Raw genomic sequence first — 25,366 nt, forward strand, 5'->3', positions numbered from 1 at the left:
GCTTCATCCTCCAAGAGAAGGAATTAGTTTTGTCTTCACTAATGCTTAAAATAAAGCAAATAGCTACACACAGAGCCAGAAATAGTGGAGGGTAGGGGCATAAAAGCCTCATGAAATCTCTTTTTTCAAAGTAAATTCAAAGTATCCATTTTCAAATAAATACATTTTAGGCATGACTAATGTAAATATGACTATATTAATTTATCTTCCTGTTAGGCCTATATTAACCCAGTTCATACTTTGAGATGTCTTTTATAACCTCTTCTTTTACAATATGGCTAACTGCAATAAAACCCCAGAACCCATGTGAATCTGTCATCTTCCTTCAACACGTTTCACAAGTGAATACTACAACAGGAGGAAATAAGTAAAAATAGTTTGCTGGTTTAACTTCAATTTTTGTTGTAATGATTCTTATATAAAAGTCCTTTACAATGCATCGCCTGAAGTTTCATAGATACAATAAGAAAAAAAACCACAAAAGGTCTTTACTATAGATTTACTTACATAACTGCTCACCATCTTTACTCATAACATATTTTCTAGGGAAAACTCAAAGAAAGAGATGGGAATAAAAAAAAGGCCAATTTTATATTAAAACAAGCCCCTTTGACACTTCTGCAATGTATATTAAATGTATTCTTAGACTTATTTACACTTATAGCTGACTGCTGAGAGGATTCAGGGAAACTGTGAAATACCCTATTCATTTTTAATATGTTTGTATAAGATATGGTAAGTAGCACAGACTATGAAGTACTAGGCTTGAATCAGGCAATAAGACTCACTTGAGAGGGTGTACTTCTTAGCTCCATCTTTTCTTGGGATTTTTCCTTTGCTAGTCGTGCAGCTTCTTTGAATTCCTGAAATTTTTCCGCAAACTGAAGGTACATATGTTTAAAAAAAAAGGAAAAGAGAAAGAGTAGGTGTGAAGTAGTCATATTACATGCAGAACAGAATGCTGTACTTAATATTTTACAAAGTAAAATTCTGTCATTATAATTTTTAAATTTTTCTCCTTATTAGATACTCATATAAGAGAGTTTCACAGTGACATACCTTTCAGACATAGTGTACTCTGTTTATATGACAAGAAAATTATGATGCAACAAAGTTTAATTTGTTGCTGATAGTGTTAAAAACCCCACCTCATATACAGTTAATAATAGTGATAAGCTGCCTTGCACAGCTGTTTTCAGATTCAGGTTTTACTGTCTTCCTGACCATGAATGATCTGGTTCTGAAGCCTACTGTGGTCACTATTAGCCTAGAGCCTTCAATGGGCTTCATTCTGTCATGACTGAAACAATACTAATTTCTTCCCAAATTTTAACAGCATTTATAATTTCAGTAGCTAATTAAGAAAGCAGCAGTGGGAATACTGAGTCAAGTTCATTTATTGATTGTTCATTGACATCAATCAAGTTAAAGAACAACTTCATTGAAATAAACACTCATATACTGAACACTAAATTCAAGAATTTCACATTAAACTGCCATATAAAGCTTGATTTCTGTGCTACACATACCTCTTCCAGAAAATAGCCAAAGCAGCAATTTAGAAATACATGCACCCTTAAACTTGATAGATTAAAACAATTTATTAAGAATAGGGCCTAGATTCTCTGGCTAGAGAAAAATTTAGCTTCATAGATCTCAGCTTGATACTACACTAATTGCTATAGTGGCCAAGCATTCGTTTTTGCTTGCTACTGCTTTTATACATGCTTTTATACAGAACATGATCTTATTATGATCATCTTAAGACTGAAATGATTCTGCATAAACATTGGAAACTTCACCAACAGCTTCTAAATCTCTCCAGCAGCAGTATACAAAGAAATTGTTTTGCACTGCATGTAATCAGAAGGGATGAAGGCTACCTTTGTGTGACACAATCTCCTCAACTATTTTCAGTCAGAACTTCGCTTGCTAACCAAGATCTAAAAATCTTTATTGTCTTTAAACTACTTCTCCTGGTATGCTATTAGTATTTGAGGAAGTATCATTTCTCTCCACTGGTATCCTATATTTCAGCTGTCAGGTTATTTAAAAGCATGTTTCCTGAATATAGAAGGAGACAAAATATACCATCCTGAAACTCTAATTCAGCACCAAAAAAGGTCTCAGAACAGATAATAAAACTGGCAACAGATCACCAGATGATACTCATTTAAGAGCTGTAGATAGACCTCAAAATATGATGGATAACCTATTATTTAAATCAGCTTTAGGATAAGAGGAATGATAAGTGAGAAAACATGATGCTGAGGTTTAGAATGGGTGAAGACATACAAGGCAGTAAATATGATCTTCTGTATCACAGTAGCAGAAACTAATATATATATAAAATAAATAGACAGATAAGTAGATAACATTATAAGAAAAGATAACAAGGCTAATGTAGAGGAAATTTTCAAAAATTTACTAGAATTCCTTGAGGCAATCTCTTGATAAAATACCTAAATAACAAAGATGAGATCTCATTGTATGAAAGGAAGAGTTCTCTGGAAGATTAATTTAAGGAAAAGATGGAAAAACTGTGGAAGGAGAGTCTACAAGAGGATCTCACAAGTACCTGTGATGGTCCTTTTGGCATTTAGCATACTCCTAAGTTATTAAGAATTAAGAATTAAGAATTTGAATTAAGAACTAATTCAAAGGGATAAAACAGACAGCAATCCTGACAAGGAATATTTCTTCCCATACAGCAGGATACTATCACAAGCACAGATTTATATTCTGGTTGAGAAATTAGCCTCAGTTTTCCCTGAATATCATACGACATTCTGTTCCTACTACTACAGCAGCAAGAGGGACTGTGCTAGGATATCCTGATTCTGTGAAAGGAATATTCTTCAACATAGGAATCATCTTTTAGGTATCACTGACTTCAACCTGACTCCTGATGGAACAATCTTGAGGTGTATTTGTCGTCTTACATATTGAGAAAAGGTCTAATGAAAATAAACAAATGTTTAATTAATTTTCTTCTATACTGTTTGCATGTGAGGTTGATTAGAGTGCCTTTATTCTTACACCGGATAGTCTCGCTCTACTAATTCTCACAGTAACAATAATCATCCAGAAAGAGGTTACTGATGTTTCACTCTACCCTAGTAATCAGTTTAGGAGGACAAAGACACATGAACCAAAAATGAATAGTCCAAAAGTCAAACACTTGATATATGCTTTGGAAATCATCTGCTTGTTTAGAGTGACATAGCTAAGCAGACAATAATCTGAAATCAGTTTATTAGAAGGCATGACTTTTATTATCTCTGCTCTAATTGTTTGCTTCATTAACCTGTTGATATCAGTCACAGACTAGACTAACTTTTCTGTGGTTTCAGGCTTTCTTTTGCTCCCTGGAACTTAAAATATTTCATTGGGGCCCAGAGACACTACTGCAAAACAAATTACATACAACAGGGGTGTTCACTTTGATAAACCAAGTACAGAAAAGAAGTTCCAGAATCAATTTTTAAGGCAACTTCTAGAAGCATTCTGTTTCTGAACAAATCCATTAATACAGTTTATTTGATAGCACTATTACTAATATCTAGTAGTACCTTGAGCCCTAAATTAGATATCATGTCCTACAGTGCTAGGTGTACCAAAGAGTGGTTTGGTAATCTTGACTATAGTGCCAGTGCACAGAAGTGGGAATTAGTAATCTGAACAGAGACACAAGACAAGAAAGAGAAGATAGATCTGATTTCTCTGAAGCTACACAGCAGATCCAGGGTTTCTAATTCAGGTTTTCTGATTCCCAGACCGATATATCTACCAACTCCAGTGACTGAATAGACTGTAATCTAAACACAAGTTTCTTTTCCCTCCATCAAAGATGTTTGCTAAATTTACAATAACACAAAAAGTTTCACCTTTATGAATTTTAGTAGCAATGATCATCAATTTTAATTCACATGAAAATCACAATTTGATAATTAATATATAATACAAGGGAAACAGTTTGCTGAAAAGGTCCTGAAGATTCATCACTATAAACTTCTGAAAAGGTCTGTGACTTGGCATTTTTCTCAACAGATCTGTGTATTCTTCATAAATCACAGTAATCTGAGTAATTGCTAATCAAACGTACTTGAGACAAAAATATCTACTGTAACTTTTTTCAACACTAATATAAAATTGTAAGCCAAAGGCATGCTGAAAACTCTTAGACATCAGTTTGAGGTCAATGAAAGAATAGGATAGAAACAACTATAATTAATAAGGAAGTAAGTATCACTTGGGGAGAGCAAGGAAAGAGTGAAGGGAAGGACAGATGAAAAAAATCAAAATATTTTCACTGGCAAGGACAACCCAGTGTTGAAAGGCAGGCAAACACAGGCTATGCATGACTAAAGCATGATACTTTGCCTCCAAAGAAGCATTCCATGATTAAGGAAAACAAGCTAATATATGAGAAGTAAACTAAATTAGGATTTATGCTAAATCCTTTGAAATATTAACAAAAGTTATTACCGTGTTGGTAAGCAAGTGCCTCTAGGACATACACACCAATTTAAATAAATGACAAAGTTTCTAAGTTCACTGAAGCAATGACACATGCATATATTCAATATTAATATCACTCAGAATTTCCTGGGTTTGTGTTGCTTTGTAGAAATGAAAACTATTGGATTATGAAAGGAAGAAATCTTACAAGCAGATGTACTGGTTCTTTTTTTAATGGTTTTCTGACAGGGTCATGCTTATCCTTGGATAGTGATGAATACTTTCTCAAAAGGGCCAGTATAATGTTTTTTATTTAGGGTTTTTTTATAACAAGCCAACCATTATTCCTTACTCAAACATTCATTATACATTTTTTATTGCATTTGGGTTTCCAGATAGTTTGTATATTTCAAAGATAAAAATTCTCTGCTTAAATGTAGAAACATGTTTTTAAACTGAAAATGGAATTCCTCATCTGGAGAAAAACAACATTGGCTTTTACAGGTTCCTGGACTCATCTACCAGAGTAGTATCAATAACAATAGGAATTGTAAAAAGGGTGCTTACAGGAACCATACCATCACTTTGAGAAAAAGGAGTGAGTTACTGCTTTCCTTGGATTAAGGTGGACTTCCCTCCTGTACAAGTAGACCAGAAAAAAAAACTCATAGGGCACTTAGTTTCTTTAGTAATAATTTCAAATTTTGTATTCCAACAGGAAAACGTAGTTTTCTTTTACATTGAATATATTTCCCACTAGTTTTACTTTAAGCCTGCACATGTTGAAATAGCTGTAATTTGATGAAGAAAACACAGCAGAAAAGTGAATGTGGCTTAAAAGACAAAAATGCATCTGAAGACTACCAATAATATTTTTTTAGGACATCTAAACACAGAAGAAACACTACATAGTCTACTCCTTTAAATTCTATCATGAAAAACTGCAACAGAAGAACAACTTTAAAGAAGAGAAACTTAACAAAGCTTAACAAGTGAATACCTAGAAGGTGTGAACAGCATACACTGTGATAGTTTAAATCTCCCTCCTTTCCTCAACTAGTTAAAAGAAAATTCATAGGCAACAAAGTGTTGTAACAATATTGTTTTGTCTTTTTATATTATAAGGATGGATACAGAACATTTTTTGTAAACTATTTTTAAATAACAGTAGTGAGCACTGAATCAAGATACAACCAACAGGAATCAAATACTCTTAAGCTGCTTGACTGGCTGAATAGTTGTCACTGGTCATACTTACTTTTGAAAGGTGATGTTCAGATGAAAATCCCAAGCCATAGACTGTATTTGCCCTGCTGTCGGCCCATTGGCCAAACTTCTGGGATGTTTTAGTAAATGTCATGTTGGGGGTGATAGTGCTATTTATTATTGCCTGAAAAAAAAAGTATAGTTGTAAAAAAGGTGTTCTGTGGTTTTGATTTTTTTCAAAACAACTACTTGATAATTGAAAATGCCAATATTATAGACAAGTATCTGTGTACACTGAATGAGACAAACTTGCAACTAGGGAACAGTTTTCTTCTAATTCAATCACAGCTAAAATTATGAAAGCATATATTGGTATACATGCTTTTAAAGGAGCAAAAGGGTAGGGGGCACCTGTTTGCAATTGCAATGAGTCATTTAATAGTTAGCAAGTCTAAAAAAAAGTCCTTTAAAGCATCCACATAGGTTAATGAGATCAGAATAGAAGAACAAGCGAAGTCTTTTTTTGTCTCACAAGTATATTTCTTTGTCCCCTAAAGCAATGCCTCTCAAGATCCACTGTAAGACCCACAGTTGCGTTCCCCCTGTTGCATATGCAATCCTCACTGGAAAATATGCAATAAAACAAGAAGCACAATTTATTTTTAAGTTTCTGTATTGCAAGTATCTGTTTTTCCTTTATACACACACATAAACATGACTAACAGTGACAGGGTCATACATCAACTACAGAAGAAGAGCTACACTTAGATTTTTTCTCTAGTTCTTGTTACATACAGGATGGAAGAAGCACATCTCCCTGCATACAACTTCTGCTAATGTAAACAAAAAAACTACAACTATATAGTGGTTCCACTAAAACCAACTAAAGTTTTAACATGGATTTCAACAATATTTTCATCACATTAAAGTTTGTCTAACATATTCTAAAACTGTGATGTGGAACTGTCTAACTGACTTAAAGTATGTCAGGATAAAGCCTTACAATGACACCAATGGTTTCCATTTAACTAAAAATTAATGGTTATTACAGTTTATAATCAGCCAATGTGAACAAAAAAGACTAGCCATAAAACCAGATATGTGTATTAGAAGTAAAATGCAGGCATGCTTTCTCATCTGTCTGGTGCTACTAAGAGTTTCAGCCATATTTATTAAATAATTCACAGCCTTTTTCATAAAACACTGGTTAGTAGGTGCTTTGTAATACCCATGTGAAAGAGTATGTCCATAAAACTTCCCAAAAAATAGCATACACTGTGAGCAGAACAGCTCAGGAAGAATCTTTCTTACATGCCAGTTATTGTGCTCCAAAGGTTATTGTCAATATGGGTCCTACTGTCTCACACTAGAGTTGGGAATCTTGAACATCATTGTGCACGTGCTTTGTTCTGCTCCCATGAAACCATAATCCCTGCCTTACCCCCAGCAGTTCAAAGCCAGTGATTACTGTAGAGTCCTAGAGCAGCAACAAAATTCACAGGGTCCAAACCAACTTCTCTGTTGGAGTAAAGAAATCTTAATATTATTCTTTGAGTAGCAGGAACTAAACCGATGTACAGAGAATAACAATATTTTCTCAGAATGATGACAGTGAGAAACTTCAACATCAGAAAGACCAAGTACTGCTCTCCCAAGCCTGAGATCTTCTAGAAGTCAAATCCAGCCTATACTACTTGTGTGAGATGGCCTTCTGGATGGATATTAAAGTGAGTAGTTATGGAGTTTACTTAGCTAGCATCCTTTGCTTCTGCTGAGGTTTAGGTAGCCCTGGAGCACAGATACCACCATCATCAAATTTTCTCTGAATTCTACAGGGTAAGCCTGAAAAATTTACAGCTGAAAAGCCAGCTAAGCCCACAAACAGCTTCCATGTGTATATGCTGATTCTCAGATGAAGTGGGAGAGAGGAGTATTGCAAGAAAGTTCAGAAGAACACATTGTATTGCAACATGTGGAAAGGCAAACAAATATACAGCAGCACAGATGAATTTAACAAAACTGGCATCTTCTGCAGTGGCTTTGGCAGCTCCATTATGCTCACATTAAATTGGAAGAGCAAATCTGGATGTAACTGAGGATATCAAACAGGCAGTTCTCTCCGATAACTTTTACCTCAAAATGAAAGTTTTGGCTACCACTGTGAACAACTTCTGGAAAACTTTGGAATGCCTGAAAGCTTACATTTGAATCAACAAGCCTTATCAGGTCAAGGACAAGATCTGTTGTGTGACTAGAGACTGGAAAACCATCTCCAGCATTAATTGTCCATAAAACTTCTCAGATTTTCATATAGGAGAAGCTGGTCAGTGAAGTCACTGGTAATTCAGTCATCCTCCTTTCTTTAGGCATATGGTTGAGGGCCCAAACAGAGCCAGCAGGCTTGTACTTGCACCAAGGCCTCCAACTGACCTCATGAGAAACAGCTGTCCATGCCATGTAGGACAGAAGAGATAACATGAGACAGTGGAGGTGGACTTCTTAGAAATGAGGTGTTCTGGAGCTCTGTTTTTCTTGTATGCTTCTTGTCTTCTTGTGTACTGTTAGTGCTTAGAAGCCCTCCTTTTGAAATAACTTGGTGGAAGCCCAGAACAGAGCTGTGCAAGTTCACTTAATGCTCAATCTCTCTTGGTGCAGAAGCCATCAACAGTAACATGTTTGAAATTAATTATCCTGGGGAAAGTGTAGAAAAGAGTCTTCCTCCCAACCCAAGCTCTAGCTATGTTGTCTCCTTGCTTAAGCCCTAGTTCCATTGCTTGATTAATTTGAACTTGTATCACAGTTGAACATGCAGGTAATTTTGTGACAGATGTAACTTCCTCAGTGCAGAAGAGGACTCTGAGGACAGGGACTTTTGACCTCCAAGCAACAGGCAGGTTTAAAGCCTGCAGGACTGCCATTTGCTGCAGTGACAGTGGCATATCTGGTTGCAAATTAACCCAGCATAAAACCTTGGAGAAACCAACCGGTTTTCAGCTGAGACTGCTCACTGCTTCAGCTGACCACGTGGGCTGGCTGCACAAGACAGAACACAGAACAGGTTGCCTGGACCAATTGTTCACCCAAGATATCATGGACTTGTCTAGCTGTATGCTGGACATTTTGTCCAGAAGGTTACTGTGAGAGACAGTATCAAAAGCTTTGCTAAAATAATAAAAAACAAAAAAACCCCAAAACAAAACGAAACACAGTACATCTACTGTCTTCCTTTGGCCAACTAGATGGGTGACCTTGTCATAAAAGGAAATTAAGTCACTGAAGCAGGACTTTCCCCTCATGAACCCATGTTGGCTGTGACCAATGCCTGCATTGTCTCTCAAGTGTTTTTCAATAACTCCCAGAATAACTTTCTCCATAATTTTACCAGGCACTGAAGTGAGACAGACAGGCCTATAATTGCCAGGGTCTTCCTTCTTATCCTTCTTGAAAATTGGGGCAACATTTGCCATCTTCCAGTCAACTGGGACCTCTCAAGACACCTAAGACCATTGAAAAATAATGGAGAGAGGTCCTGCAATAACATCAGCCAGCTCTTTCAAGTACCCTGAGATGAATCCCATCAGGCCCTGTAGACTTATGTGCATCCAGCTGGAGCAGCAAGTCTCAAACAAGTTCAGTCAGCTGGGACTTTATCATCCCCCTACTCATGGTCTTCCAACACAGGGCTCCAGAGGTCCCAGGGCCCACCATCAGTGTTAAAGACAGAGGAAAAGAAGGCATTAAATATTTCTGCTTAGTCTACGTCCCCGTTTCTGATGTGACCGACCTCATCAAGCAGCGGACCAATGTTATCCCTGATCCTCCTTTTGCTCTTAATATATTTTTAAAAAGCCTTTTTTGTTGCCCTTTACAGTACTGGCCAGCTTGAACTCTAATCAAGCTTTGGCCGCACAAATTTTCTCCCTACAGTGGCAATCAGTACCTCTGTAGTCCTCCTGTGCCACCTGTCCTTGCTTCCAATCTCCATACATTTTCCTTTTCCACCTAAATTTTACAAGATCCCTGCTCAGCCAAGCCAGCCTGTTGCCCCGTTTGCTTGATTTCTAACACTTTGGAATTGCCTGCTCCTGCACTCTTAAAAAGTGACCAGCATTCATGGACCCCAATACCTTCAAAAGCAAATTCCCAGGGGACCTTATTAACTGGTTCCTTCAGCAGCCCAAAGTCTGCTCTCCCCATATCCAGGGTCCAAGTTTTGCTGGCACTTTTTCTCCTATTGCCAATGATTTGAAACTCAACTACTTTGTGGTCACTGTGACAAAGACAGCCACCAATCACTTCACCTAAGTGTCCCTCTCTGTTTACAAACAAGACCTGTGCTTATAGGCCTTACTTAAAACCTATATTAGCATTAAACAGATTATCATTTTAATTTCTGACTAGTTTATTTTATAAGTCATTAAAATATAAAGATCATCTATTGCAATAACACTGATGGGAGACTTGACTCAGAAATAATATATATTAAGGCTCATAGAACCTACAGACTGGAAAACCACTCTTTTCCAGTCTTCTCTTGGTTTAGATGAGCACAAATTATTGGGGTTTTTCCCAGTCTTGCATTTGTGAAAACATTATCAGAGAGTTAACTAGTACTGCAGGAACCACACTACTTAATCTCCTTTCTTTTCTCAGTGACTGCCAGAGATTGAATGGAAAAGACAGAAAGATTCTGGGAATAATCTTAGTGTCTATCTGCAATGTTACTGGATAAATAACGGAGGCTTCCTTCCATCACCTAGGAGAAAGAAGTACTAAAACACATTTTTCCAAGGAGATATGAAGTGACTACATAATTAATGAGAACTGAAAGCCTTAGCAACAACTGCTCAACGATGTCATGTCATATTGCATAAGAGATTTCATTTTTCAGGTTTTCTCTTGATTCCTAGAGCAGTAGGAGAAAAAGGTTGCATAAAAGATATTTACTCAAGATGTCATAGAAACCAGCCTCAAGTTCTATCTGATTATTTGCATCAGGCTCTCCTTGACATGGGTGATAGGGATACAAATACCGTATGTGACTATAAAATATGGCCTGTACAGTGAACAACTTATGGCCATAGAACATTTTCTGAAGTCAAGTTAGAGGGAGATGCATCATTTCTTGTGCCAGGTATTGTAAGACAAGACAGTAGCTTCAGAAAGCATTACACAACGTAGAAAGAATAAGCAGAACTTGTTTCTATAGGACCTCTCAGCTGAATCTGGCTCATAGACCCTTTGATATAGAATAAGGTGGAAAAAAACCCCACCCTCTCACAATAGATCAAAGATCTCCACAAACAAATTCAAGTGGGAATCTGCAATGTATAGTAACATCTCTCAGAGGTGAGTGAAGATCACATCTTAAAAATTACCTTTTGTTTTCAAGAATAAAGATTTAATGATGTTCAGACAATCAGTAGAAAAGTTTTATCCAGGAATCCTACTGGAACTTACTGACCTAAAGAGGGGGAAGGGTGCGGGGCAGAAATGGATTATCACTCAAATTTCAAGTGTATCTATCTCTCTGGTGGGTCGACCCTGGCTGGACACCAGGCTCTATCATTCCCCTCCTCAGCTGGACAAGAGAGAAAAATATAACAAAAGGCTCACGGGTCAATATAAGGACAGGGAGAGATCACTCACCAATTACCATCACAGGCAAAACAGACTCGACTTGGGGAAATTAGTTTCATTTATTACCAAATTGTTGTCCCATAGGCAAGTTCATTACCCAATATGCAGCACCAATTCACACACCGAGTGGAGGTATTTCTATCCCTTTATTCTAGTTTGTGCAAAGTAGGGAGCTAGGTGGTAACCCACAAATGCCTAGCTTCTCGATTGTCAAAACTTTACACTATTTACACAGTTCAGCAAAGACATCAGCCTTCATTGGTTACAAGTTACATATTTCTCTCATTATTTAATACTCAGTTCCCTATTTGTTAAGCAATCCTCTTGCTTCTTATGTATTAGTCCACATGCTCAGTCTCTACTTCTCTTTGGGTTAGGGGGTTTCTTGAGTCGGTGGTCAATGAGTCAGTGGTCATGATCTCCCCCTGCCGGAATTACATTTCCCCTAGTTAGTGTTTAGTTTTGCTGAGCTCATTTCTTGTGGTAAATTTCCAGTCAGCTCATTCATCATGCGCGGTACTTCCTTCTTGAAGCTCCTTTAAACAAAGGATTTGCCAGTGTTTAACGAAGCACTTAGCAGGGCATTCAAAAATGCTAGTAACCTGAATTAACCATTAACAACTCATTTGTTCTAATTGTTTCAAAGTCAAACTTCTAACAAAACATTTAATTCCCTTATTCATTTCACATCAAAATCAGAGTAATGAGAAATAAAGCCTAAATCTTAAAACACCATCCTCCCACCTCTTCCTTCTTCTCAGACTTCACTTCACTCCTGCTGTTGCCTAAACTCCCGAATGATCGAACTCTGATTTAGTGTTTAACTATATGTTAAACAAGTATGTGCACAAAGTTTAGCTGATCCATCCTCTCACAATGTCAAAATTGATGAATAAAAGGACTTCTAATAAAGGGAGTCAGCCTTGGGAAACAAAGAACAGATGAGGAAAAGAGCATGGTTATCTAAATTATGTAGAAAGAAGCCTCCAAGTGAGAAAGTTCTGGCTGCAAGAGGAGACAAGCTGATAAGGTGTTGCAATCCACTGATATCAACAGAAAATTAGTTGAAAGTAGGACAAAGGTAATTGTGGTACTGGAAGATCCTGACCTTCAATTCAAATAGCCCCCTGAAAGAGGGCAAAACCCCACTTGGGGAGCAGGTGTAGTTAGTAAAAAGCTTCAATAGTGCTATCTGAGGATGTGCACTAATTTGTCTTAAAGCGAGAAACTTGTAACCAATCCTGTGCATGAATGAAAATGAATATGTAATGTACTATGAATATGCAAATACTCTACTGTATATAATGTGTACCCTCAAGTAGCTTCTTGTGCATGTTAGGAAGAAAAATCCCCCATGCACCCAGCGCTGCAATAAACCAATGTCAGCTTTCTAAACTATCATTTGGTTTGGAGAGTTTTCCTGGTTACGATTTTCAGTAACACCCCCAAGTGGTGCAGGGGGACAGGGAATGGCAGTTGCAGGCAGTTCATCACCCATTATCTCTGCTGCTCCTTCCTCCTCAGGGGGATGACTCCTCACATTCTTCCCCTGCTCCAGCATGGGGTCCCTCCCACAAGAGGCAGTCCTCCATAAAGTTCTCCGATGTGGGTCCTTCCCACAGCCTGCAGTTCTTCATGAACTGCTCTAGCGTGGGTTCTTTCCATGGGGTACAGTCCTTCAGGAACAGACTGCTCCAGTGTGGGTCCCCCACAAGGTCACAAGTCCTGCCAGCAAACCTGCTCCAGCATGGGCTCCTCTCTCACAGGTCTTGCCAGGAGCCTGCTCCAGCATGGGCTCTCCACAGGGTCACAGACTCCTTCAGGGCACATCTACTTGCTCCAGCATGGGATCCTCCATGGGCTGCAGGTGGATACCTGCTCCACTGTGGACCTCCATGGGCTGCAGGGGGACAGCCTGCCTCACCATGGTCTTCAGCATGGGCTGCACGAGAATCTCTGCTCTGGTGCCTTGAGCACCTCCTCCCCCTCCTTCTTCACTGACCTTGGTGTCTGCAGAGTTGTTTCTCTTCTATATTCTCTCTCTTCTCTCCAGCTGAAGTTGCCAGTTTGGGGTTTTTTTCCCCCTTATTAAATATGCTATCACAGAGTCACTGCCACTGTCACCGATTGGCTCAGCCTTGCCAGCAGCAGGTCCGTCTTGGAGCCAGCTGGCACTGGCTCTATCAGACACAGGGGGAAGCTTCTAGCAGCTTCTGACAGAAGCCACTCCTGTAGCTCCCCCCCCCCGCTACCAAAGCCTCGCCACGCAAATCCAATACAGTCTCAAGATTTCCTTACTGCAGTCTAAGTGGACATATGCATTGCCATCACTGGCTTCCTGCTCAGCACCTGAGCCACAATAACTGAGCAGCCATGTGCACATCATTCTCTCCAACACACAAACCCACAGGGTGCTGTAAACCCCACCAGCACAGAGGTTTACAAGTAAACCTAGTTGGATCATATATCTATCTACCCTGAGGGAGGGGCATGAGAGCTACAAACCCAATATGGTTCAACAAGCATTTTTGGCAGCTGGCAACATGTAATTTTGAGACATTTTCAATGTAAAAATTGTTTTAAAAGAGAACCACAAAATCATAATTTTATTTCATTTCAAAACTCAGAACTGGAGAATTAAATTACATATCTTTTTCTGCTTTTTAAATTTAATGCCTCTATCTGACCAATCGACAATGTAAGGCATTGCAAGCTCAGATGCCAGTAGTGTTACTGACACCCAACTGTATGCCATACAGCAGAGACACACTGGATGCATTCTGACCTTAAGAATGCTTTATATTTATATTTAGCCCTTTTTACATACTACATTATGTATGTGCAGATGTTTAAAAAATGGGGATATAATTAAAAATTTTAAAAATCTCTGAAAAAAGCTCCTAAAAATTCTTCTATGGGTCCCCCTGCTATTCACCTTGATATGTTTCAGAGCAATGTTGTGATACCTGAAACAATGGCTCTTTCTTAATCATGACTGGGATCTTAGATCTTAGTCAGACATATAATGGTTGGGTGAAAACATTATTAGGATTGCAGCAATCACAGAGAGAATAAAAAAAAAGTGATAGATTGCATTATCAATATATCTTGCCAATAGTACTGCAAATGCAAAGGAAGTGCTACAATAGACAAAAGAGCAAATAAATTGATGAACAACTGCTTGGCAGTGCAATTCAGCAGCCACTTTCTGTTGCAGCTTTGAACAAAGGCAGACAAACCCCAGAGGATATCAGAATAAAGGTTTTGTAAACTGTACAGATCAATTAAGGTGCTACAGATTACAACTAGTAGCCTTGATTTCATATAGCATCTGGTCCCAATCCCAAAGTATTTTATAAACAGTGAGACAAAAGGTATTTTAATTATTTGACAGAACAAAATCATTTGAAGGAGTGCTGAGAAGGTAACAGTCAAGAGTTAAACTTGGAAAAAATTTGGTAGGCTTTGATACTAGAGTCTCAGTCACCTAAAGTAGTATCATATAGAAATCTTTGACAGAAAATTCCTATATACTTCTATATGATAGAAACTCTCCTTCCTCATTTAAAACAGCAATATTCTGGATTTAAAAAAGAAAAAAAACAGAGTAATGTTTGTCAGCTTTCAATAAATAGCCAAGAAATCCTGTGAATACTGCTATGCGCTAAAAGAGTATTTTAGTTCCAACCATCATGAACTGACACCCCTCCATAAACTGCAAATTAAAGTCTCCTGAAAGGATTAAAGCTTTTGGTTACACTCTGTGCATCTTTATTGTCCTTATTGCAGAGATTTCTGACATGTTGTAAGAGTCGGTCTAAAGAGAACAATATTGTCTCAACATTGCCAACAGAGACAAGGAGATGGAATGCAGTATGAGGAGTACTATGCCGCTCCCTGCTACCTGGAACTGAAAGGAACAACTACAATAAGGCCGCATAACAGCTGTCCAGAAGATGGATCACAACCACTGTCATAGCAACGAACCAGAAAACTTGAACTTCAGGTGAACTTTCTTCATTATAATATCATTATAATACAAGAACACACCTCCAGGTCTGAAGCTACCTGCCTCTGAGGCAAACCACACCTCGGGCACTCCTCTTTGGACATGCGTGATAACCTGGCTCGAGAAGGCGGAGACTGGCAACAATCCATGGACCAGAGGAGGAGCAAGGTGTGTTGCTTGGCATAAAAGATGGCTCCTTAGCAACCGAACTTTGGAGATCTTCCCCACCAAGGATCATGATGATCGGAAGGACCGGCAGGACGCTGCCTAGACCTGGGACCATAGGGACGCCTTGGACCCGTGGTGGTAGCTATAATCCTCTTTCCTTTTCTTTTTATTTTACCTTTCCTTCCCTCCCTGTCACTATATCGCATGCCGCTTTACGGGCAAACAATAAAGTTGTGCTGTTTGATCAAAGCATAACCCCTTGGTGTGGTCGCCTTGATTTTTTGCACTTTGAGATCATAGTAAACGAACCATCACAAGTCCACTGAGTGGACAGTGACACATGTCATTTATAAAGTTACTCGGTTTATACCCACTTGGGGTAGAACCTAAAGAACAGTCAAATATTTTCTCTGTGTCTTCCAAATTAATTTCTTAGACAAGGCTTCTTACAATAGCAGCTCAACACATTATATTTCCTAATTTTAAAAAAAACCAAACCAAGCAAAAAAACACCACCCCCAAAAAACCCAAACCTAACCCAACTGAGTTTTGATAAAAGCTTACCATGGAGAGCTTTATTAGGAGGGAATCACCATGTTCTCTACAGCAAAAATTGGAAGATTATGTAACAGAGAAGGATTTACTAAGTGATTACAAGCACTAACCAGGTGTCCTTCATAATGCTGAAGCCAATGATATTGATAACATCATTGAATGCAGACGTGAAAACAGGTTATTGTAAGCCTATTTGTACTTTTTAGTGCATCTCACAGGGAATGCCTTTTTAGACTGCTCAAAGTATTTACTAAGTAACAGGTTATCACTTAAATTCAGCAATAGATTTATCAAAGTAAATATGAATTCATGGAAAATAGTATTTTTCCATAAACACTTAAAATATGTAATGAAGCAATGTACATCAGTAATCTGTTACTCAGATAATGACAAAAGCATATGAAAAGATACATGAAGGACATAAGACTGGAAAATAAATACAAAAGTCTATCAGCAAGCAAGTTCTCTGAAATAAAGCTTACCCTTGAGCCATCCAAACTGATTATCCTGTAGACATTTCTTGTGCTGTCATAGAAATAGGACACAGTAACAGCATGCTTGCTGGTGGGAACCCAGTTCTTCTTAGTGTTTGGATCAATCTGGAAGACATGAGCTCGGGTGCTGAAGATGGGTTGTTCCCTGAAGGGCAGAGAATTAAAGTAATGAATCTGATTTGTATGTAATATTGTTGCACACAAGTTATCTGCCAGTTGTGCCCACTGGGATGTACACATTTCACTTTGCATGATAAATTTTTCCTAAGAACTTCTGTATGTGTTGCTGCATAGAGCAGATAAGTGCATTAATATACATATGCAAGCAAAACGCAAGCCTTCTAAAGCAAAAATCAGCACCCAGCTACAAGTAAAGACAGTCATCTCTAAATATACATTCAGCCCTGCCCCATCACCTCCCCAGCCCTCACCCTTCATCTATCCCTTTAAACTAAACAGCATCAATACATGTATAACTTCATCTCATTACACTGCACATTGCAGAATGTATACTACTTCAAACCCCTCATCTTCTCAAAAATCTTTTAATATTTTGATTATTCTAATTAATGTTTTGCCATAATCTAAAACTGAACTGGCTGATTCAATGCAATTATTCTAAAACTAACATTAATTAGGGTCAGGAACATGTGTTGTGAAACACTCACTCTTTGGAGCTTCACATCTGAACATTTTCATAGCAACACTAAATATGTATGACATACATGGTTCAAAGTTAACTGCTTAGCAAATAAAATTATGTAAGGTAAAAAAAAATACTGAACTTTAGAATTTACAACTTATTTTTCCCCATAATCATTACCAAAACATATAGCATTGCATAGAAATCTAAAAATATTTTTGTATCGCTAAGATAGTTGTCAGTTTAAATTTAGCTACATTTTACTGACAAATAAATTGCTGTATTCTTCAGGGAATGCTACCATCAAATCCCAGAACTTTAAGTTGAATTTAACTTTGTAGGTTTTTGAACTCTTTTGTTTTCTCCCATTCCCAGGATGTGAAGAAACATATCCTTTGTCCCTGCCCTCATCTCCCTTTAAGTAAGAGATAAATTCTTAATAAATTTTTCAGCCCAAATAAAAGCAAAAGAAAAAATTAGGATTTTGGGTACTCATAGTCCAAGGGTTTCAATCTGGCCTTATTACAAAGGGGTACATGCAAACTCTCAGAAATATCTCTACTGCTTGGCAGCAAGAGCAGCCAAGACCAGTTGCTTTCAGCAGCAGAATCATATTACTCAGCTAGGAGTTAAGCCTCCTTGAAACCCATCTGCCAGAAGATGTGGTGTTCTCCTCTGCTGGATGTTGGAAGTGATACAGAACAGATCAAAGAGAACACTGTTTCATTGAAAGCTAAAGGAGGAGGAAGGTAGGCAAGGGAAATTAATGCACATGCTAGTCCTCCATACAAATGTCACTGTATGTCAACTCATCTTCTCCCTCTAAATCACCAAGCTATAGGAGGTTGGGTAGCTGTTTTCCTGATCCCAATCCCTTGCACAAACACAAAGGTTATGCAAAGGTGTCCTGGTTTCAGCTGGGATAGAGTTAATTTTCTTCTTAGCAGCTGGTACAGTGCTGTGTTTTGGGTTTAGTATGAGAATAATGTTGATAACACACTGATGTTTTAGCTGTTGCTAAGTAATGCTTACTCTAAATCAAGCACTTTTCAAGTTTCCCATGCTTTGCCAGTGAGAAGGTACACAAGCAGCTGGGAGGGAGCATAGCCAGGACAGCTGATCCAAGTTAGCCAAAGGGATATTCCATACCATAGAACATCATGCCAAGTATATAAACTGGGGGGAATTGGCCAGGAGCTGTTGATTGCTGCTCAGGGACTGGCTGGGTATCAATGAGCAGGTGGCAAACAACTATTGTGCATCACTTGGGGTTTTTTTTCCTTGGATTTTATTCCCCTCTCACCCCTTTATTACAATTATTATTGTTGTTATTTTTAATACTTTATTTCAATAATTAAATTGTTCTTATCTCAATCTACAGGTTTTACCTTTTTCCAATTCTCCTCCACATCACACCGGGATGGGGGGGGGGGGGAGAGGGAGTGAGCAGCTGAGTGGTACTTATTTGCTGACTGGGGTTAAACCATGACAAAAGGTGACTTTTATAGCCCTTTTGCTTAACATAACCTTTACACTAATTCTTATTGCTCTTTTGAATCTCTACAATTACTTCTTCAGTCATACCTAAACTTTAGTTCTTGTCTTCAAGAGTAGATACATTTTCCATTTACCTCCCAATTAAGCAAACCCAAATGTAATTTGATGCATATTACCATAGTGCAAGCAGTTCTTTAACTCTGGAAAGTTAAAGTGCCTATCAAAACAAAAGTCTTAGAAGCCTGACAATTATTTGGATGAAGGTTGACATTGGAAGGAGAAAATACAGGTTCTGACAACATTAACTAAAAAGATGAAAGAACTGAATCCAAACCATAGATGCGTGGTTAGTGAATACACATTTGACCAGAAATGCTATTCAGTTCTGTCACAGAACAATCTATCACACAACTGAGGCTTTCAACATACCACAGGTTAGGATTTTCATATGTAAAAGGTAGGCAAAAACTATACAATTAAAGCAAGCAGGACTGTCAGTAATAAGTCCAATTGTTCAGCCTTGAGTCGCTGCTCTCCTTTACTGTCAGCACAAAAATGTTCTATAGCCCCAGCATATTCTTGCTGATTGCTCAACAGTGTTTTGCAAAGACAAACCAGAGCACTTTCTAGGGCATGTGTGTGTCTGGCATAGACATTACAGTTAGGTACAGAACAGCATTAATAAAGCTTACCTGCACTTTTTTATCTCTTCTGATAAACTAGAGTTACAGTCTTTTCTTTCAGTGTTTTAACTGATACTACAGCTTTGCTGAATAACAAGCTATCTACACTCTATGGCAAAAAACATAGCCCCCTTCATTAAACTAGTTGGAAAAATCATGATTATGCCAAATTACTGGGGTAATTAGGAGTTTTTTCCAATAATGATGCTAAGCTTCAGATGCCTCTAGAATTAAACCAACTAGAATACATTTTGACACTTGATGATGAACATTTATACTGATTGTTTCTTCAAACAAATGGAAGTTACACACCTTATGTCTACAGGATGAAATGTGTTATAGAATCAGTCACTGATTTGCAATTAAAGCCCTTTGAAGCTGCTGTACAATTAGGTCATCTGTACTTTTCTATGGCAACATACTATAGAGCTACTTAAATTTTAGATTTACTAAAACATTCAGAAACAAGTAAAAGTTAATATGTAAAACATACAAGATTTACAACTTCAGCTAAACTATCCTTACTATGAGACTTGTTTTTTCCATTATCCACACAGGACACGATGCCCTCCAAATCTGGAAGCTTCAATTAACTCAGTTGAAGTAGTATTAGTTATATTAAATAGGAGAGTAGTTTCCTTTTTCCCTTGCTAAGTGCTCAAACATATATATATATAAAAAATATAAGTGTACTTTTGCCTATATAGTTGAGAGAAAATGAAGAAAAGAACAACTTTAAATAAGAAAAAACAGTCCTGTAAAAACAACTATCAGTTCCTTACTCTTCCTTGTCTTCCTCTCAGCTTTCTCTTACCATTCCTTCACTACCACAAAGTATTTAGTATTCATTAAAAACACTAATAGGAACTAAGACAAGAACTCATCACTAATTACAAAGAGAAGTAATTTATTTTTCCAGAAAAATCCTGATGCTGAACAAAAATAAGCAGAATGTCATAGTAACACAGTTTGACTATTAGAAATGTTTGCTCAAGCATGGCAGAAACATTAATGCTGTTGTTCTTAATTCACTTTGACCATTGTAATGTTGCAGTCTAATGCAGACTAAAAAGAAGCGCTAAGTCCTCCTTGACTTAAGTGAAAATGTGAGGACTAAAGAAGGATGAGAAGTACCACTTAAGGAGGTAGAGTCACAGCAGTTTTTAATCATTGATACAGAAATCCATTCATTGATATGATATGTGATCAGTCCTAGGCTAGGCTTAGGAGAAAAGCCTGTGTCCTAACAACTGAATGAACAGTTTTTTCATCTCCTCTTTCCATTTTGATATCTTAACACATCCTTTACAAAAAATCGCAGACTACTGAATATAAGAACCTAAGGGATCCTTTCTCTACATGTGAGATTAATTAAAGCTTTCACAAAAGCAGCTTAAGTTAGTACAGAAGGTTAGAAAGAACTGTCCTTGCTAATCCATAATTAGCATTTTCTTTTTAAAAAAGTCTTATTCTTTGATGTGTCTGGTACTTCCAGATCATGCCAACAGTAGTGCTAAAGACCTCCTTCCTCTTCTTTCCCCACACTGTTTACCATGACTCCAAAGTTATTTTCATTGCCATAATATCTACAACTTCTCAAGGCCGGGATTCTGTTGTCTTAGTTACTGTAAAAACAATAAGGCCACTGAAAAGAAGGTATGAACTTCTACAACATTAGTTGATGTCCTACTTGCCTCCCCCTTTTGGTGCATTAATGATGCTAAAAAATAAATAAGTTACACACACACATATATTGGGATAAATTGACAGGGTTTTGGTAGTGGGGGTGCTGCTGCACTGTGTAGGAGGAAGCCAGGGACTGCCCTGTGCAGACACAAGAACAGAACAGAATTAGGGCTGGGAAAACATAAGAAAAAAAAAAAAAAAGACACAGGGGCTAGAGCAAAGAGCTGCCCAAGCAGGAGCAGAGAGCAGACAAGCAGACATGGGAGCAGGTACAACATTGAGGAGACTGTGGCCCATGGAGGAGTAAAAAAAAAAAAAAAAAAGAGCAGGGAAAAAAAAAGCACCGCCAAGCACTGACCACTTTCTCAAGTGCCCCCCTGTGGCAAGGGGATGGGAGACCAGGATGGGCACAGCAGACCCTGCCATGCAGCATCCTTCACACACAGCACAGGGGCTCTGGCAGTCTCTGTAGGCATCACACACACATTTTTACAGGTAGTAATTTTGCACACAGTGAGTTCTGAACCTCTATAACATCTCTCATCCAAGGTGATTTCTCCCCATATCAGACAACATGAATCCCCTGCGTGATCTCTCAGGCATTTGCTGATTATCCTCAGATTTAGGACAGGACAAAGACCTTTTTGCTTTTTCAAAATGACAGCATGCCAAGACTATAGCTTTCTTCTAATGCCTGGCTACAGTCTTAAAAAATACTCTCCCTGGCTTGTTTTTAAAGCTGTAGCAAGCTTTTGTTACTCTAAGCAGCTTCATGAGGGATCCCTGAAAAGAAATAAGGAGAGTGATTAAAAATGCAACTATAGTCAAAACTAATTTGTCAACTATGGCATCCAAACATGACCAATGGTTTCTCAGGAGTCTGAGTCAACAAGCTCTGTAAACACAATTCAAAGCAATAGAAAACCACAGAATTTTCCTTATTCCTATAAATGCTCTGAAGTCTGATAAATACTGTATACAGTAGCTTGTGGAACAGTATTGCATAACATTGGCTTCTTGTATGGACACTGCTCTGAAATAAAAAAAATCTTTTTCTGGACAGAAAGTCACAACTTGAACAAAATATACTCAGCATACTTATGAAATGAGCACATCTTAAGATATTGCTTTCTATAACACATGCATATAATAAGAACTTTGATGCTTTAAACCAAGCTTTGAGGTAGTAAAAAAAGTAGAAGATACAATTGAGCAACCAGATCAAAATCTCTCCCATACCACCAGCAGTTTATCTAGTTTTACACTCACATTCTTAGACTTTTGCTGTTATGTTTTCAGTTTGAGTAAGGTTTACTCATGGTCAGTAAAAGCTTAGGAAGTTGTTCCTAAAAAGATTGGAAATTTTTCTGTATTCAATTAGAAGTTAATACATATATGCACCTATTTACCTATAAAGTCCAATGCCCTAGTTTATAGAATATGTTTTATAGCTACATAGTACCTCACAGAGCAGTGCCTTCAAGCTGTTTTCTAAACTGTTTTGTTCCCATTTAACAATCAGCTTTTAGCATTAGATCTTTGACCACTTCTGAGTTAGCGTATCATCACAAATAATACCAGAAATTTTTCATTAGCTGAGGGGAGAAAAATGGGCTAGAACCTTTCATTAATCCTATAATATTAAGAAAAAAAAATATACATCTACCTTTGAAAGAAACATCATTGCATACTGTACATTAGATTTTCAAGGAGCTGAAGTTCTGAGCAACTGGTGTTTCAGCTTGAAATCAGATATCATGCAGTACTTAATGGACATAAGATACAGCAAGTCAAAATAAAGTGATTTAATGATCTTCTCATATTTTCATTTATATGAAATTTATGTTTTGTCATGGATGATCAGAAGACAAGGCTTTGCTGATATGCCACTGTTGGGGTCTGCAGCGGGTCTGCAGACAAGTTAGTTGACTTCAAAGACTTAGCCGTGTACCTTTAAGACAGCCACAAATTGTCAGGTATGTAAACAGGATGTGAAGAACTGGAACTTAGAACCGCAGCATACGGGCACCTACAGCAACAGGAAATAGCAAGCAAGAAGAATACAGAAAGCCTATCAGGGTCTGATACATGTACTGTCCAAAAGATATAAATAATTTTTATAAACAATAAAGGCCATTTTGTCCAAACCCAGCCACACAGACATAGTGTTTTTTTCAGTCCGCCTCGACTTGCATCACCACATTTGGTGACCCCGACGTGCCGATGTGATCCCAGTAAAGAGTATCAAAAAGAGACCCTGAGACTGTGCCAATGTGACCCCGGTAAGGGGTGTCAGGAGCAGATCCTGAGACTGACCAACGGGTTGCTGGGGAGGCGGAGCCTGGTGAAGCGGAGTAGCACAGCGAGCAGCTGCAAGATCCCGGGAGAACGTGACACCGGTAAGGTGAGCCACCAGGGACAGCATGGGGCGTAAGTTATCTAAAGAAGATACCATAGTGCTATCACTGTGGAAATTAGTATTAGAGAAGCGTGGAATTACATTAGATGGGCTTCGGTTAAAAAATATGTTATTGTGGGCCAGAACACATGGAGTGGAAGTGTCCCCTGCGACTGCTCTTAGTGTGTGGACCTGGGACAATTTAGGATCAACACTGTCAGAAGCTCTGGAAAAAGGGGACAAAGAGGCGTCGGGGCTTTTGCCTACATGGGGACTGCTTAGACATGCTGTAGGGGACTTCAAAAATCCGCAAGACGCAAATAGGGGCTTGCAAAATCAGCAAAATGCGACTAGGGGCTTGCAAAATTAGCAAAATGGGAGTGGAGACTTGCAAAGACCGCAAGACGCAAGTGGGGGCTTAAAAAGTCAGCACAATGCGAATGAGGGTACATCGTTCAAACCTCCCCTGTATCCCCCTCCAGAAGAGGACAGACAAGAGGATGAGGGGGTGGGGGAGGGGGAGAGTCTGTGTCCCTTACCAGGTGCCACTCCCCAATGCCCCGAATCCCCTAAATCTCTCCAACTGCATCGACTTATACTGGATACTGATTCCGATTCCGAGGACGACAAGCAGAAACCTCGGTGGACTGATCCCAGCCCCCCTGACTCACCCCAACATTTGTGCCAGCCCACACTCCTTCCCCCCTCGGCTCCGGCCCCCCCGCCCGCGTCCTTGGCGCCGCCGGCCCTGCCTGCGCAGGGTGGAAGTGCCGAAAACCCGGATTCGGGTCCAACTACGACAACGTTATCAGTCACAGGCAATGAAGAAGGTGGAGGTGGTAAAAATCCAGTTTCCAGTGGTACGGTAATGACGCGCGACCCTCGGCGATTTTGGCAGGCTGTAAGAGATGGGGCATTAAGAGACGGGAACTGGGGTTTAGTAGAACAGATAGGCGGACCGCTCCTTGATCTTCCTACTCCTTCCACCATGCACCGCACGCATATCCTATTGTATTGGGAGATGCGGCTGCTGATAATCCTCACGTTCATACACCATTTGCTTGGAAAGTAGTGCAGAAAACTGTTTCGCAGTACGGGGTGACTGTGTTCTGTCACGCAGAAAAGCTGTCTATAATCGACTGTATTACAGCGGTTGAAATGTATTTTGCTGTTTAAAAAAAAAAAAAAGAATTGTAGAATTGTACATAACAGAGACAGTGGGTTGTTTTGACACTGATAATGTGCAGTTTTGGCCTTGCTTTGAATGATGTGCAGCTGAGTTCCTGCAGCAAAGAATTAAATAACTTTAAGGGAGTATGAGAAGAAACTAGGATGAGACAGAAACAAAGGAGGAATGTGATCTCACCCCTAGAAGATAAGGAAATAGCATGAACAGTAAAGAGTAGCCTATAGTGAACAGTGCTAAGGAAAGTGTTGTATGAATTTGACTGATCACTCAAACTGTATTCATATGCAGCTTGCTGAGTTAAGAAAAATATACAGGCTACAAAGATTGAGAACGGGTTAATGGACTGGCTACAGAGTTTAGGAATTACTGGATGGTTAAAAGATTTGTTTCTTCATGGGATAACGGTATTAATTGCCATTGTAATCTTTTTAATGATATTGATCTGTGTGTGGAATTGCTTTATAAGAATTATGAACCGAATAATAAAAGGGGTCTGGATCGCTCAAAAACAAAAAGGGGGATTTGTGGAATGGCTGGAAGACAACGGACATATTATGAGCAATCCAGACCAAGTAACTTTGTTGTAATAGCAGGCCGAGCAGGCCGAAACTGTAACAAGCTGCAAGTGTTGTGAAAGACATATGCAAGGCCAAGGGAGACAAAGAAACTGTATTCGCAGAGGTAAGAGAGTTGGACAGAAAGATGAGAAAAAACAGGATGCCTGCACAAGGGGGGAG

At 38.6% G+C, this 25,366-nt stretch overlaps 1 protein-coding gene across 3 annotated transcripts in view; it reads right to left on the reverse strand.

Moving 5' to 3' along the window:
• The window catches only part of LOC119140851 (homer protein homolog 1-like), a 122,784-nt gene that overhangs the window by 85,044 nt on the left and 12,374 nt on the right, over positions 1-25,366 (reverse strand). For all 3 annotated transcript variants that reach the window (XM_037372485.1, XM_037372484.1, XM_037372483.1), the window contains exons 2-4: positions 16,522-16,678; positions 5,720-5,851; positions 789-881 (exon numbers count right to left, since the gene is read on the reverse strand). In XM_037372485.1, the coding sequence (XP_037228382.1) occupies positions 789-881; positions 5,720-5,821 (195 nt within the window). In that variant the 5' untranslated portion in view covers positions 5,822-5,851; positions 16,522-16,678. The remainder of the gene's footprint in view (positions 1-788; positions 882-5,719; positions 5,852-16,521; positions 16,679-25,366) is intronic.

The sequence above is a fragment of the Falco rusticolus genome, chromosome W (assembly GCF_015220075.1).
Source record: "Falco rusticolus isolate bFalRus1 chromosome W, bFalRus1.pri, whole genome shotgun sequence".
Classification (NCBI taxonomy): Eukaryota; Metazoa; Chordata; class Aves; order Falconiformes; family Falconidae; genus Falco; species Falco rusticolus.